Here is a 15,790-nt window from a genome sequence, read left to right as displayed (position 1 = left end):
GGGGAGGGTTGGGGGGTGGGGGTCAGGCCATGAGACACCCCCACCATGAACCTGGAAGGCCTTGAGATGATCGCAGTGCTGGTGGTCTTGGTCCTCTTCGTCAAGGTGCTGGAGCAATTTGGCCTCTTCGAGCCCGTGTCCTTGGAAGGTAACGGGTGTGGGCGGTGCTGGCTCCTCCGGGGACACGGGGCGCAGCTGGTGGGTGTCCAGAGCTGCCCCCCAAGGATGCTCTGAGGTTGCTGCATCCACAGGAGAGTCCTGGGATGCAGTGTCCGTCCGTTACTTGTAGGGGCAAGCAGGGGGGTCCTAGTGCAGGGAGTGGGGTGTCCTGCCTGCTCCGTGCAAGGTCCCAGTGAGTGGGGATATGAGGAGGGGACAGGGTTGGCAGGGTGGCTGTTGCACAATGGTGACTTTGGTGTGTGCTGGGGTGCTGTGGGCTGGGGCTTTGAGTGAGTCTGTAGGTTGGCACCACGGTGTTTTCCAGCACTGCTAAGGGAGCAAGGTGTTCCTAGGGCCTGTGGTCTCCTCTCCCTGGGCTTGAGCTGTCAGACTCAGCACCAGTCTGTGGAGCAGCCAGGCCTGGGCAGGATGGGTCCGTGCTGCACTCTCTGCTCTTGGCTCTTCCCAGACCCTCTAAGGACCACTTGGCTGGACTCCCAGGGTTGGTGGTTGTGCAAAAGGTCCTCCCAGCCCTGCCCAGCCCCTGCCCATGCCTGCAGACACCCATCTGAAGAATGCTGCAGCCTGCCAATCCCTGGGGTGTCAGGGCACTCACAGAGTGAGGAAGTGACAGTTTGCCTGGGTCCGCTGGTGCCCTGGGATGCTCCACTCTGGTTCCGCAGTGCTGACTGTGACACAGGCTGTGTGCTGCCATGAACACCGGCTCCCCTCCATGCACAGTGCCAGGGCACCCTTGGGCAGCACCCCTGGGCTGGACCTGTGGGTTGGCCATGCCTAGAGGTGCGGAGGGAGAGGGCAGATGCAGGGATCTCTCCCTCTGGGCCTGTGAACCTGCTTGCAGAGCAGGAAAGCAGGGGTGTGTATGTTGTAGGAGCTTTCGTTGCTGCTAAACTGTTTTGTCCCTGTGCTCCAGCAGCAGCGCTCCTAGGTGGATCATGCCAGGAAGGAAACTGAGGCAGGGGCTGAGCTAACTCCCAGGTGTTCTGCCTGTGAGCCCAGGGGGGAGCCATACTGACTGAGCCCAGATAGCTTTCCCCCCCAACCCCCATGCTTTTCCTTCCCTGTGCAGCTGCCTGAAGCTTTGGACCAAAGTCGGTGGCATCGATTGTGGCTGCTCTGCATCATGCTGGCTCTGAGCAGAGAGGAGAGCGAGGAGGCAGAGAGCCCCTGGCCTGGGCAGTGACCCTGCTGGGGGGTGCAGGACAAGACAGGGACCCCACCTTGGCCAGTGCGGCTGCTTCTTGCCTCTGGCCATGCTGAGACCTGCTCCTCCATCCCCTTGCAAATGACTTTGCTCCAGCCTGGGCCAGGGCAGGAGGTTGGGGATGGGGTATCCTGTGTCCAGACTTGTCCTCTTAAGTTTCCCACAAAGGTCAGGCCTTGCTGCCAGTCCTCTCTTGTCCCCAGGAGAACATGGTGTCACCACGTAGCATGGGAGGCACAGTCTGTTCTGTCCTCCACCTGCATCCCCACGCTGGGGAGCTGTGGGTCCGTCTGGCCTGGCTGGAGATTTGCCACAGCTGTGGCCATGGGAGTGGGACCCAGGTACCCTGAGTTGGCAGCAATTGCTCCTATCATCAAAAGGTGCCTGGAGAAGAGGGAAATATGTTGCTCAGGAGGCAGAAATTGTCTGAGGTTGAACTGAGCCCTGAGCACCATATTGGGAGTCCTGTGGGTAAGTGGCTGCATGTTGGGATGGGGGTGTGATGCTGCTGCATGGGTCACTGCCCACCCTCAGCTCGGGAGGTGACAGGCAGGAGACTTTGCTCTCGGGGGAAGGTCCCAGGCAGTGTCGGGGGCTGGGAAATGCTGAGTCCTCTCCAGGGGTTGTTTACCAGCCCTTCCTGGGCTGACAGTGACAGCTCAGGGACTGCAAAGAGCCTGAAACCAAACACTAATGGCTTGGGTCTGCTAATGGCCATGGTGCCCTGCCATCGATACTGCCTGCTGCGCTTCCCCTGCCCCATCCCTGCCAGTCCCCTGCCTGTGGCTGTCTCTCTGCCCAGGCTGTGCTGGTGGTGTCTTGGGTATGGTCTGTGCCAGGAGGTGTTGTGTCGCCATGGCGATGGGCTGGGGATGGTGCATCTCTAGAGGAGCCCTGGGGAAGGGTTCAGTGGGAACATCTTGCAGCGAGACCCCATCTGCCCCTGGGAAGGGACTGTGGAGGGGAGTGATATGGTGTGGGGGAACTCCAGGTTTGGTGTGTTCCCAGTCTCAGCTGGACAAGGCCCTAAGCAACCCGTCCTCCATTTGGAGCTGGCCCTCCTCTGAGCAAGGGCTTAGATAGGAGTGCTGGTGGCCTGTGTCCCCTTGGCACTGTCCCCCCTTGGATCCCACACAGCCTTGGTAGCATGACCAGATCCGCTGCTGCCAGACAGAGCATCTCCCATGGGTCGTCTGTGCTCCAGGGTCGATCGATGCTGGAGCTGACATTGTTTACCAGCTGGTTAATCACTGATGGGCCATGTCACCCCACCACTGCCCTGTGCCACTGCGCCTGTCCCCAAGCCCCGAACATCTCCTGACAGCACCGCATACATGCTGCTGAGCTGTTGCATGGGGCTCTTAGCCCCCTGCCAAGAGCTCACTTTGGCCAAGTGCTCAGGAGGAGGCAAGTGAAGAGAAACACTATTGATTTTGGCTCCTGAAGTGCAGCATCAATAATTCATCGCTGGGAGGAGGGGTGGGCGGGAGGTAAAAGGCGGGAGAGCCACCTGCATAGCCCAGCCTCAGATGAATATTAGATGAAGCTGCAGATTGCTATTGGCAGGATAACTGATGCCTGCTCGTGGCTGGCAGGGCTGTCCTTGCCTCGGATGGGTCAGGGTCCATGTGTGGGGCAGGCAGGATTGGGGGTGTCTTGGAGAGGCCCTGACATGGGGTGCATTGGCCCCTGCCTTACCCAGGGGACTGCTGCTGTTGCCCCAGAGCTGAGGATGTGGAGAGGAAAGCAAAGCCGGGGAGAGTACCAAACCCCTCTAGAGTCTGGGGAGAAATGGGAGGGAGCAGCCCCCGGCACCCCAAAGGATGCCAGGCAGGAGGGTGGTGGCAGTGAGCAGCATGGCCATCTCCTGATGCCTGGCTCGGGTGATGGTCCCTCTGGAGAGCTGAGAAAATGAGCATCCCCGTGACACTGGTGAGAGTGAAGTCCAGTGCCAAGCCCTGCTTTCCTCCTGCTTTCCAAGAACCCCTTTGGCAGGAGTGCAGCATCTTGGCTGTAGGAGGGACCAGCCCTTTGGGGCACAGTGCCAGGGGTCCCTGGGCTCAGGACACCATCCAGCCTGGTGGGTTTGACAGACCGGAGAGGTCAAGGCGAGTTGGCTGTGGGTGGGGTAGATCTTGGAGTATCAAAATCGAGTCTGCAGGTGCTCCAGGCTGAAGTTTGATGTTCCCTGGGCTGGGGTGCACCAGAGATTTCCCCGTGCCTAGTAGGTTTAACCCTTGCCTTTCCTTTTCCAAGGGCTGTCAGGTTTTTCAGCTGGCTGCAGGGCTGGGCAGGGTCTGGTGGCTGAACTGGGAGAGAGCTGCTTGCTCATGGTGAGGGCTGGCAAAGCAGGAAGGGAAGGGGCAGAGATGTACAGCAGCCATGGCCAGGCTCCAAGTTTGGATCCTGGCTTAGCCTTGCACTCTGAGGCATGCTGTAGCTGGGCTGCATCCTGCTAGCACTGGGGTCTTGGAGAAGAAGGTTTCCTGGGGACCCTACGCTCCCCTCTGTGGAGCATCTTCCACATGCTCTGCACTCACAGACATCAGCCCTGGTCATTGCTGTGGACATAGGATGGGCCGTGCTGTCTCATCCTGCCTGGAGAGGGTGACACTGGGGGAGAAGGGGACCTGGGTGTAGATCCCCTTGGCTGTGACCTCCACAGCTGGGGCCAAACAGTGCAGCTCTGCCAGCACCGTGCTCCCTGAGGACCACAGTGCCCACAGCACGCACCTTGCGAATCTGCCTCCACACGGTGTCACGTCCTGCTCAGCCCAGCCAGACTTAATTAGCTTGTTGAATCTCTTCTCCCTCTGGCCTCACGTTAATCACTTTTCACATTGCTTCCCTCCCAATTCTCTCTGGCTTGGCTTGCTTTTTCTGTTGCTGATGTACCTGGAGAGAGGAGCAAGGGGACCTGGCTGGACATGGAGCAGGGACCCCACTCTGCTGCATCCTGCCCCAGAGATGGGCTCTGAGCCAGCGGATGGAGGGGCAGGGAGATCACTCAGCCGTGGGGAGGTGAGAACTCACAGACTGGAGATAAAGTCAAGCTGGAGACCAAGGGAGCCTGTTGGGACAGCCCTTCTTTGCAGCCCTGCTCTGCTCATGGAGGATGAAACCTGGGAGTCCAGTGGGAGAGGTTGGCTTGGGGCCAGCCTGGGGCTCTCTAGCGCAGGGTTGTGTTGAGCTGCAGGGTAGGGTCTCCACCTCTCCCCTGTGAGGGGCGGGATTAAACCCTAGGACTGGGCACAGGTAAAAATAGAGGTGCCCTGGCCAGGACTCTGTGGGGTTGTGGTCCCCAGAGCGCAGGCAACAGGAGGTCCCATGCACTGTCCATGCTTGGCTGCAGCATCCTCTCCCTGGGATGCAGGGAAAGGTCTCATTCCCCCTGGATGCCTGCCCTCGTATTTGCTGTGCCACTGGAGCAGGGGGTGGCCAGATCAAAAGCAGCTTTTAAGTGAGAGATGTATAGAAAACTGGCTCAAATATACTAATAGCCACTGCTGCCAGGCTGAGGTCTCTGCCCTGCTGCTCACAAGGCAGGGCTTTGGGTGGGCTGTGGGGAGCCCCCACCCTGGCTGGCCACCCCAGCTGCGGCTCCTCCAAGTGCCACAGATCTTGCATATGGCTCCGACTTGCTGGTGTGGAGCAGTGCAGATGTTCCCTCAGGAGGTGAAGAGGGAAGAGGTGAAGGTGGCAGGTGCCTGTGGAAGTGATCAGTGGACAAGGTTGAGCTCCAAGGCAGGGAGCTCCTTTCACTGCGCTGTGGGTGCATGCAGGGTGAGGTCACTGCTGAGGGGCAGGTTTGGTGGTCTGGGATGGGGCAGAGGGGCTGTGTCCTCGGCAGGCCTGGTCCATGGGCTGGGCGGCAGCAGTGTCCTGGGGGACAGTGAGTGACTGAGCCCCAGTGTCAGTGCCACCATGCGCTGCTGTCGGGGTGGGAGTTGGGGGCAGCTAAGCACCCCTCCATGGCTTTCCAGGGCTGTGAGGTGCCCAAGCCAGGGTGTATAGGTGCAGGGTGAGAACAGTGTGGTGCTCTGGGGGACCTGGGGTGAGAGCTGTCCCCTGTGTCCCTTGGGGATATGCATGGGTTCTCCCCTCCCCTGCACCCTGGGGGGATCCCCGGAGGGTGCCGGGTCGGGAAGAGGGAGGGCCAAGGAAAGCCTCTCCTCCTCTGCCCTCCCCTCTCCTCCCTTGCTGGGTCTGTTGCTGCCAGAGCAGCAGCTTGCTGGGGCTGCACGTCTGGGGGATGTCGGTTACCGTCAGGACGCCCTGGGACCTGCAGGGGCTGCAAACGGTGGGCATCATCCTGCTGATCTGCTCCAGCCTGAAGCTACTCCATGCCCTGGGCATCATCGACCTGGCCAGGGGAGGTGGGTTGGGGAGAGGGACTGGGATGGGGTTGCAATGGGATGGGGAAGTTGTGGTGGAGGTGCTCTTCGCCTCCTGTCCCAGGGGCTGCAGGGTGCCTGAGGGAGGTTTGGAAGGACTGGTGTGTTTTGGGGCATTTGGAGGGGGGGGAACATTAGGGTGTGGGAGGGTGTCTAGGGTGGGGGGCATTAGGGTGTAGGGAGCTAGCGAAGTGAGGGTGTCTAGGGATTGGGGTTTGGGGGTGTTTGGGAGTGTTGGGGTGCTTGGGGGGGACAATGGGGTGCAAGGGTATCAGGAATGTTGGGGGGCTATCAGGGTGTCTGTGGTGGGGTGCAGGATGCTATAGAGCTGGGGTGTCTGGGAGCATTAGTGTGGGGGGAATATCTGTCTGGAGGCATTGGAGTGCAGTGCTGGGTGGGGTGCTGGGAAACTGTGACTATCAGGGGTGTTGGCATCTGGGGGCATTGGGATGCAGAGGGCTGGGCTTTGTCAGATGGTGGAAAAAAGGCCTGCAGGTGACTGGGGCTGGAGAGAGGGGTGGGAGCTGGTGGCAGGAAGGGATGGATGTGGGGTACAGCACCAAGCAGGGGAAATCTTTCCCCGCTGCCGTAGGAATTGTTGGCTATGGGGGCAGTGTGGCTAAAAGAAGCTGCACAGTGCTACTTGGCTTCACTGCCTGCCTCAGCTGTGCCACGGACAGTCCTGACTCAGAAAAGGAGCCTACAGACTGCATGAGTGTGATTTGGAGTTTGCCCCTATCCCCTCTGCCTTCTGGAAGTCGCGATGGGAGGATGTGAGTAGGAGTGATCAGAGGAGCAATTAGTGGCTGAGCAAAGGTAGAGGAGAAGGTCACTGTGCCCAGGAGGTGTTTTCAAGCCCCTTGTGATGGAGCATGTCCCTGAGCTTCCTGGGATGTGGCTGAGGCATGTCCAGGCTTTGTGCCTGTGCCTTACTGGAGAGGGTATAGATGGCATCTGGGAAATGGGTATGCAGAGCACTAGCTCTCTTACAGGACATACTGCCTGCAGTCAAGGGGAGCTGCTGCTCTGCTGGGGCATTTTTTGGGTATCATCCTTTGGATGCACTGCCTCCTGCTGCCAGAGATGTCCCTGCCATGGAGATGGTGATGGGGATGGGGCAGGATGCGTCCCTGTGTGTGGGTTTTGTGGCAGGGTGATTCACATGGCTGACCCAGTCCTGCAGCTTTCCCTGAGCTCCACTGTCCCTTGGCACCTGTATCCCCTCCCATTCCCTGCTCACAGGGAATGTTATGACCTGACAAGTCATTATTCTGCCAATATCTCCTGGGGGCACTATTGCAGGCTGGGGATGGGAATAGGGACAGCATCGCTGTGAGCCCCGCTCTGCTCTGCCGCCACTTCTGGCGAAGCCTCTGTCTCCCTTTGAGGCCTGCTCAACTCAAGGGTTATGCAGCCTCTCTCCCATCTCTGCTATGGGAAACATCCTGGCCCTGAGTCTGCTGTTCCATGAACCACAGGTCTCGTGTGGCAGCTTTGCTGTTCCCGGCTCCTTCAGCCCTGCTGGCTCTGGGTGTCCAGGCTGAGGCTGCCCCTGTCCCAGCCCCAGAACAAGGACTCTCCATCCATCCATCCCCTGCCCTGAGAGATGCCAACTCTGATCTCATTCCCCTAATGGATGACTGTCTGGCCCCAGTGGCTGCTGCAGGCACCTTGGCCCTGGTTACACTCTGCTCTGTCACTGCTGACTGATGAGGGTCATTTGCAGAGCTGCTGCTGGCAGGACCCATCCTGACCCATGGCCTGGGGGTCTGGAGGAGCTCACTGTCTCTTCCTTCTGCCAGCCTTCAGAGGAGATCACAGAGAGCTGTGGTCCTTTGAGTGGGAGGTGGCACTGTCCGAGGCTGAGCGCTTTGGAGGGGGAGCAGAGCTGAGGGGCAGTAGACCCTGCTCGGAGCTGAGGGCTGCACAGGGATGATGGTGCGATGCAGCTTGTAGGGGCAGCTGGGCTCAGCATCACTGCCCAGATGGACCCAAAGTCATGGCCTGGAAAGGGGAGTGTGGGGATGTGCTTCTCGCCTCTCGGGGAAAGGTAATGCTCTGGAAGGGGATGGAGGCTCTTCTACTGAGAAAAGCATTTTCTGGGATCTGCTGACCCCTTCCCCATCCTCCCCTGGGCCTGCCCTGCCCTTTCTTCTGTCTCTTTCCCCTGCCCTGGCTGGGGTTCACCCACCTGCTTCCTAGCTAGGCTGTCTGAAAGGGCATAGGATCCCCTTGCCCAGCTGCCTTCCACTGCCCAACCCCTGCTCCTAGGTGCTGGGACAAATTGTCCCTGTGGTATCAGCTCCTCCTGACCTCCCGACTGAACTGGTGTTGCCCCGTGGGGTCAAGCAGGGGCTGTGGGAGCTGCGTGACCCACCCCATGGCTGCTGATGCTCTGCTCCCATCCTGGAATGGTGCCGTGCCCAGGTGCTGAGCTGGGGACACTGCAGGGGTCTCACCGCCGTGGGATGCACGTCTTCCGCCCATTGTGGTAGTATTTATTGACAGGTTACTGAGAGTGAGAGGGGAGTTTTGGCACTGCCTATTTGTTATTGTAAGGCCTTTAGCAGGAGTGTGCTGTGGAAGTGGTGGGTTGGTCTCCTCAACCAGCTGTCACTGGGAGGGTGCTGGTAGCTGTGGCTCTGTAGGGAGGGCAGAGACATGGTTATGTGTCGGGCTGACCGCAGCTCCTGCTTTTTCTCTGGTGAAACCATGGAGTAGCTCAGGCTTGGGCCCTCCTTGGGAAGGGGGATGTCAGCCCAGCAGTGTGTAACCCCCCAGCATGGTGACACTGGCTGGATCCAGCCCCCAGGGACACATCAGCTGCTGGTGGCTCAATACAAAGGGGTCCATGGCCATCCTGGTGGCAGTCACTGCTGGGGTCAGGGATCTACCTGCTGTGGGTCCCTTCCAAGCCAGTGTCCAGCAACGTCCAGGATTCATTTCAGCAGTGTGTGGAGGTGGGGATAGGAAAGCCCTTCTCCTTTTTGGTGCTCCCCAAGGATGGAGGCTCAGTGTGTGCATGCATTTCAAAGTAGCTGGGTAGTGGAGTGATGCATGGGAAGCAACAAGCCACTTAACCCGACAGACCTCCTGCCACAGATAAAACACTGCCAGCCCTTTCTGTTAGCTTGTTTTGTGCCAGGGATTTGATGGTTTCTGCAGAGGGTTGGAGGGCAAAGCGACACCTGGAAAAGGAGCTGTCACTGGCAGGTACAGGACTTTGTCCTGTGGACATCGTGTGTGCCAGGCTCTGCTCCCAGGCTCTGGGCAGAGCTGTTTTCCAATGAGGGGGAGCCCAGGGAGCCCCCAGACTTGCTTGTGGTTTGGATGCTGGGAACAGAAAGGGAATGATGCATCTTCCCAAGCAGAACCTTTGGGTGCACCAAAGCCAGGACAGCAAAACCCCAGCCCTGGTCACCCCTCTCCTGTTGTTAAGCTGCATGTGCTGAAAGTGCTCCCTCCCCTGCCCTGGGGCCCCTGGAACTGGGCCCTCTTCGGTTTCCTCCTTAAGAAAACGCCCATGTTCTTTATTTTTTTTCTTTATTTTTTTTCTTTTTCCTTCTTTATAACAAACTAAAGTGTAACTTGCACCCGACCTGACCTACTGCACGTGCCTATACCTGCTGCCCCTGTGAGTCCAACCACAGTTTACTCTCTGTTGCATCTCTCTCGCTGTGTGGTTTCCCTCCTGCTCTGCTCCCTGCTCTGGTCCATCACCCTGGTGTTGGGTCTTGCTCTGCTTCCCCCATCCCTTCCCCCTGGGTGAAGGGGCTGCTCCTGTCCCCTGGGGTCTGTTCCCACAGCTCAGGCTCAAATGTGGGAGGGAACTGGCCCAGGACATCCTTGGAAGGCTGAAAGGTGCAATTTCCCTTTCTCTCTGCAAACTAAAGCCCTGGAAAAGTAGCTGGGCCAAAATCATGTTTTATACACAACTGATTTCCACTTCTAGGAAGGAAAAAGCCTCTTTCCTCATCTGTCTGCAGACCCTGGAGCAGACAGGAGCCAGGCTGTGCTGTCTTGCCAGCACCAAGATCCTGTCCCTCACCCTTGCCCCTGTCACTTTGTGACAAATTCCAAGGGGTGCATTCATGCATTCACTGGCACCCTGCTGTGTATACCACTTCCCTGGGGACAAGTTTGCCCTCTCTGAGTGGCTTTGTGTGATGTCCTGCTGGGACAATGGCCTCCCAGAGCTGTTCTCCATGCCCCAGAGTGATGGAGCTGCTTGCCCCAGCCTGCTGCTTGGTGTGAGCTCAAAGGGTCCTAGGTCCTGCCTATGGGCACTCAGGGACCGACCTGCCTAGCAGAGACTGCTGGTTGCAGACCCACATCCCTGTCCTGGAGCTGGGTACCCCCCGCACTTGGGGCTCGGCTCAGCCCCACAAGCCTGAGAAAGCTGCTGGAGAAGCCCCATCTGATAGACCCCTAGAGAAACAACCCCAAAACCAGGGCTCAGGATGCGTAGGTGTTGTGACCTCCTGCTTGCAGATGTTCCAGGCACTTGGAACAAACTTGGTGTCAGTGGAGCCCCAAAGGGACTTTGCACCTTTTGTCCTATTGGTGCCCTGTGCTGCTGTCTGCCTGCCTTTGGGGGCTGGAGCCCAGCACAGCCTTCATCCCCTCCTCTTCCTCTCCTCCCTGCCTGTGGCACTAGTCCTGTGCTGGGTTTGCTGGCTTGAGGCCCTGTGGGAAGGGAGGGAGTGGGTCTGCAGCCATGGGGCAGCGCCAGCTGGGAGAGATGGGGCTAAGCAAAGTCATTGGGGTCCCAGTGGGGAAACAGGGGGTGGTGGGGGTCTGTGCAGTGAAGGGCCCTACTATTAATGTAGAGTCCCTTGGAAGCAATGGTCATGGGCCAGGTTGATGTGGGGAGCCCCTCACCCTGCCCCATAGCCTGGCTGAGGCAAAGCCCTGAGCCCCGTTCCCCTTCTGGCTGTCTCGAAGCAGGTCCCTGGGCTTGGATCCCAGTGCCATGCTGGGGCGAGGGTGCATGCCGCAGTCCAGGCTGCATGGCTGTGTTCGGTGCATGCTTTGTGTTCAGTCCTTGGGCACCAGCAGGATCAAACCCAGCCCTGAGCTCTGGGGAAGATGCAGTGTCCTGGCTCAGCTGCGGGCTGTTTCCTGGGCTCCATCCTGCCCTGCCTCCTTGCACAGCCCCACAGGGAGGGGAGGATCCCCAGGGAGCAGGTATTTGGCCTCAAGGCTAAAAGGCAGAGTCCAGCCCTGCCATCTCTTGGGTCTCTGGACTGCTGGATGTCTCCAGTGCACCCTGTCATGCTCCGATGCAGGGTGCAGAGGTGCTGGGTGTGGATAGCCCAGCAGGGTTGCCCTTTGTCATATCCATCCTTCCCAAGGAGGGAAGCTCCAGTGCTGGGTTTGTCCTGGGATGAAGCAGAAAGGTCGAGCAGAGCCTGGGCTGGGCTTTGCCTTCCTGCTCCTCCTGCGCCACGCTGCATGTGCTGCCCCTGGCCCAGCTCGTCCCATGATGGGTCTGGGGGCCGCTACTCTGTTAACTCTTCTTCTGCTTGGTGACTCCTTCTTTCTTCCAGGCAACCCGCCGGGCCAAACTAAAAAAGCGCTGAAGCAGCGATTCCTCAAACTGCTGCCCTGCTGCCGGCCCAAATCCATCCCCTCGCTCAGCGAAAGCAAGTGCTTCTTCTTGCCTTTGTGTGTGTGTGTGTCCCCAGCGGTGCTGCTGCCTGCCCTCTGCCCTGGTCCTGCCCGCGGGAAGGGAATACCTCCACCGTTCCCCTGCCCTGGGTTTGAGGCTGTCAGGATCAGTCCTGTCCCGGAGGAGTTTGATCTGATGGGTTCTATACTCACCTCTGTCCTTGCCTGCTTCCAGGCTGGTTTTCTCCCTTTCCAGCTTCCCTGGAGTGGCTCCCACAGGATACACAGCAGTGAAATCTGCTCTGGAGCTGGTTCTGGGCAGTGGGGGCCCTCCTGATGCTGGTTTAAGGGCTGGGGGGTTGTTGCCCAAAGCTCAGTGTCTGTTTGGAGATGGAGACGCTATGGTGGGGGGCGAAAGAGGCTAAGCAGGGAGTGAGCACAGAGCTGCCCAGAGCCCCCTAACTCCCTGCACCGGGTGTGCTTGGCTCCTTGGTGACTCCAAGCCCCCAGATGGGGTCTCCTCCTGCCCTGTGGTGTGAGCTGCTCCCCCCTTGGGTAAAGAGGTGAGTATGGAGGGACAGGGGCTGACCCACTCCATGGAGTGGGGGTACCCACTGTGGGGCCACAGCCCCTCTTGTTTGTTGTGGGGTCAGGGGGCGTTGGCTGCTGCAGGCAGGGGTCAGATGGTGGGAAGAAGTCATCGATGAAGGGGGGGCACAGCAGGCAGAATAGGGTCTAGACAAGGCTGGGGTGGCATTTGGGATGGGAGGTTCTGGGGGCACAGCTCTCCTGCTGGACACAAGTCCCAGTGCAGCACAGACCTGCAGGACATCCAGGGTCTCAGCTCCACAGTGCAGATGCCTGTGTTGAGGGGAGGAGAAGGGCAGGTGGAGGTGGATCTCAGAACTGGTGGGGTTTCACAACCACTTTCTGCCTAGCCTGGGCTGTACTGGAGGCTGAGGGGACTGTTGCCCAGTATCAGCTAGTGGTCTGCCCCCAGGGTGTCTCTGAGTGTGCCCTGCTGGTATAGACCCAACTCTGGCTGAGCAGGGCACCCTAAAAATGTGTAACCCTGGGCAGGCATGAGAAGATGGGGTGTGCTGCACAAGGTGTCTCTCCTGCCCTCTGGAACGGCAGGGCAGGCAGGACAGTGCTGGCCTCAGCTGCCCTCTCTTCCCCTGGGTTCCTTGCAGACAGTGTTGAGGATGAGTTTGAGCTCTCCACCGTCTGCCACCGCCCCGAGGGGCTGGAGCAGCTCCAGGAGCAGACCAAGTTCACCCGCAAAGAGCTGCAGGTCCTGTACCGAGGCTTCAAGAACGTGAGTACCCCTCGACCAGCTTTGCTAGCTCCCCTTTCTGCTGCCATGTCCATCTCAGAGGCTGCTTCGCACCTGGTGGTGTCTGGTCCCCTTTCGGGACCTTAGGGTTGCAGTTTATACCAGGCTACGGCCTGATCTCACCTGAAGAGAGTTCAGTGGGGAGGCTTGATCCTGTGCCTCATCCCTTGGGTGCAGAGAGATCCCTCCCTGGGTGCCTGGGATGCAGAGCCCCTCCAGCGAGGGGTGCAGCCCACAAAATCAAGAGGATGTTCCAAGCAGCCTCACGAGCTGCCCTACCAGGCAGTGCAGGGCCAGAGGGTGAGGCAAGGGAGCAGCAGGGATTTAGGGAGGTACTCAGTCCCCATCTGCAATGTGGAGGTGACACTGTGGCTTGCCCTGGCAGGAGTGCCCGAGTGGCATCGTCAACGAAGAAAACTTCAAGCAGATCTACTCACAGTTTTTCCCACAGGGAGGTGAGTGCCCATCCCTGTCCCCATCCCCATGCCCTGCATGAGTGCCTCCACAGGGTGGCAGGGCAGCACACAGCAGCCCCTCACACTGTCTCCCTCCCTCCAGACTCCAGCACATACGCCACCTTCCTCTTCAATGCCTTCGACACTGACCATGACGGCTCCGTCAGCTTTGAGGTGAGCTGTGACCGAGAAGGGAACAGCAGTGGGGCAGGGAGGGCAAGTCCCTTCAGGTACCGTGGGCTGGGCTGAGCAGTGTTGCTGTTGCAGATGGATTGAGAGCTTCACAGGAGCTGCTCTTCTCGGTGACAAACAATGATAGGACAAGGGGTAATGGGCACAAGCTGGAACACAGGAGGTTCCACTTAAATTTGAGAAGAAACTTCTTCTCAGTGAGGGTGACAGAGCACTGGAACAGGCTGCCCAGAGAGGTTGTGGAGTCTCCTTCTCTGGAGACATTCAAAACCCGCCTGGACGCCTTCCTGTGCAACCTCATCTAGGTGTTCCTGCTCCGGCAGGGGGATTGGACTGGATGATCTTTTGAGGTCCCTTCCAATCCCTAACGTTCTGTGATTCTGTGATTCTGTGGTGGAATTTATTAAGTTCCCAGGGGCAGTGGGAAAACAGTGAAAAGCAACAAAAAAGGGGGTTTTTCTGTATTTTAGCTAGTGTCTTGTAGGTACCCAGACTGGCAGGCACAGCCATGGCTGGGTCTTGTTCAGGCTTTGACTTAACAGCTGGTCCTGATGCACATTGTCCTCTTGGGTGCACAAGGGACTAGTGTGGGACATATCTGGGGACAAGCAGTTTTCCACAGGCTTTTTTTGATACTCAACATTTCTCTTGTCAGCCCAGCCTTGGGGCACATCTGCTTTGGGGCTGAGTTCCCCCTCTGTAGGTGGGACAAGTAGGGCTGTGCCGTCTGTGTCTGTGAGACCCTCTGTGGTTGAAATTCCCTCCTGCATGCTTTGTCCATCCTTGCAGGACTTTGTGTCTGGGCTGTCCATCATCCTGCGGGGCACCATTGATGATCGCCTGAACTGGGCCTTCAACCTCTACGACCTGAACAAGGATGGCTGCATCACCAAAGAGGTGGGAGGAAGGGGTCCAGGCTGGTCCCTGGGGCCAGCACAGGTCAGCGCCTGGCAGGGATGAGGGCAGGACTCGGGGGCATTGGATGAGCTCTGGAGGGGAGCTGCCGAGGGTCAATATTTACTGAGCTCTGCTTTCCAAACAGGTCCCTCCTAGTGCCATAGTGCTGGTGTTTCTCTAGGGTGGAGGGTGGATGAGGGATGTGCTGCTCTGGGGCTCAATCACACATACAGGGACACACATGCCCCCACACTGTGCACAGAGCTGGCAGGAACACACTGGAGGACCTCACAGGTCCTTTGGGAGCATCACAAAATAGGTGTGGGTTGGGGACCAGGTAGAGGCAGAGCCCCGTGTTGACCCTGCAACCCTGCTTCCCTTCCCTCCAGGAAATGCTGGACATCATGAAGTCCATCTATGATATGATGGGCAAATACACCTACCCGGCCATGCGGGAGGAAGCACCCCGGGAGCATGTGGAGAACTTCTTCCAGGTGAGCCAAGCACATCCTGGGGAACCAGAGCTCTAGCACGGAGCCAGTGGTTGCCCAAAACCAGTCATGGTGCAGGAGAAAACACCCCACACTGGGGATGAAGCATAGCTATGCTGAAGCCAGGGAGAGAAAAGGCCATCCTGGTCCTGCCGGGTGCTTGGGGATGGCTGGGGAAGGAGTGTGCTGTGTCCAGGGGTGTGCTGCGGGACCCGGGCAGGGGTTGTTGGGCTCTTCCTGGGGCTGGGGCTGGCGCTGTCCCTGCCATGCCCCCAGTGCTGTGCTTCTCTGCAGAAAATGGACCGAAACAAGGACGGCGTGGTGACAATTGAGGAGTTTCTGGAGTCCTGTCAGAAGGTAAAGCCATCAGCTCCACTCTGGGGCTGGGATACCTCCCTGTCCACTGGGGACCTCTGTCCCCACATTGCCATCCTGGCAGAGAAGGGGTGAAGGCAGGGCTCCCAGGGGCAAAGCTGGGGCTCTGATTGAGGAACTGCATTCATGCTGATATCTCTGTGTGGATGAGGAGAGCTGTGCATCCCAGTAGGGCTTGAAAACTGCCTGTAATCCGCAGGGCTCTTGTCCCATGGGTCGGAGCTTCCACAAGGGTAAAGCCAGGTTTGGGGGGATCTGCCCAGATTGCTGTTCCGTGCCCAACCCACCCACTTCCCACCTCCTTCCCACAGGATGAGAACATCATGCGGTCCATGCAGCTCTTTGATAACGTGATTTAGCTCCTGGCCCTGCCTCCAGCCGAGCTGTCCTGCCACCAGGCCCAGAACCTGCTTCTCTCTTGACTTTTCCTTCGAGCCTCCCCTCTGCCAGCTGCACAGACACCCCTGCAGGAAGGGGCCTCCCTTCTCGGAGATGTGGTTGGCGCCGGGATCTTCTCCTCCCCCTGGGCCAGCTCTGCTTTCCTCGGGGGATCCCAAGCAGATGCTCCTGGACATTGGAGTGTGGGCATGGCTGGCATGGGGCAAACATTTGGTCTGGATTTGGACCTCCCTACACCCATTCCTGGTGGGGAAGCC

At 58.7% G+C, this 15,790-nt stretch overlaps 1 protein-coding gene across 1 annotated transcript; it reads left to right on the top strand.

The window, feature by feature from the left end:
- Positions 1–45: 45 nt before the first annotated feature.
- On the top strand, positions 46–15,493 carry LOC104537338 (Kv channel-interacting protein 2-like). Its single transcript, XM_010180181.1, has 8 exons — positions 46–148; positions 12,582–12,706; positions 13,110–13,179; positions 13,283–13,353; positions 14,161–14,268; positions 14,658–14,762; positions 15,054–15,116; positions 15,446–15,493. Exons 1-8 carry the CDS (start codon positions 46–48, stop codon positions 15,491–15,493), a joined length of 693 nt encoding a protein of 230 aa, XP_010178483.1.
- The last annotated feature ends 297 nt before the right edge of the window (positions 15,494–15,790 follow it).

The sequence above is a fragment of the Mesitornis unicolor genome, unplaced genomic scaffold (assembly GCF_000695765.1).
Source record: "Mesitornis unicolor isolate BGI_N332 unplaced genomic scaffold, ASM69576v1 scaffold36902, whole genome shotgun sequence".
Taxonomy (NCBI): Eukaryota; Metazoa; Chordata; class Aves; order Mesitornithiformes; family Mesitornithidae; genus Mesitornis; species Mesitornis unicolor.
Note: the sequence above shows the minus strand (reverse complement) of the source record. Positions and strands in the feature narration are given on the sequence as shown.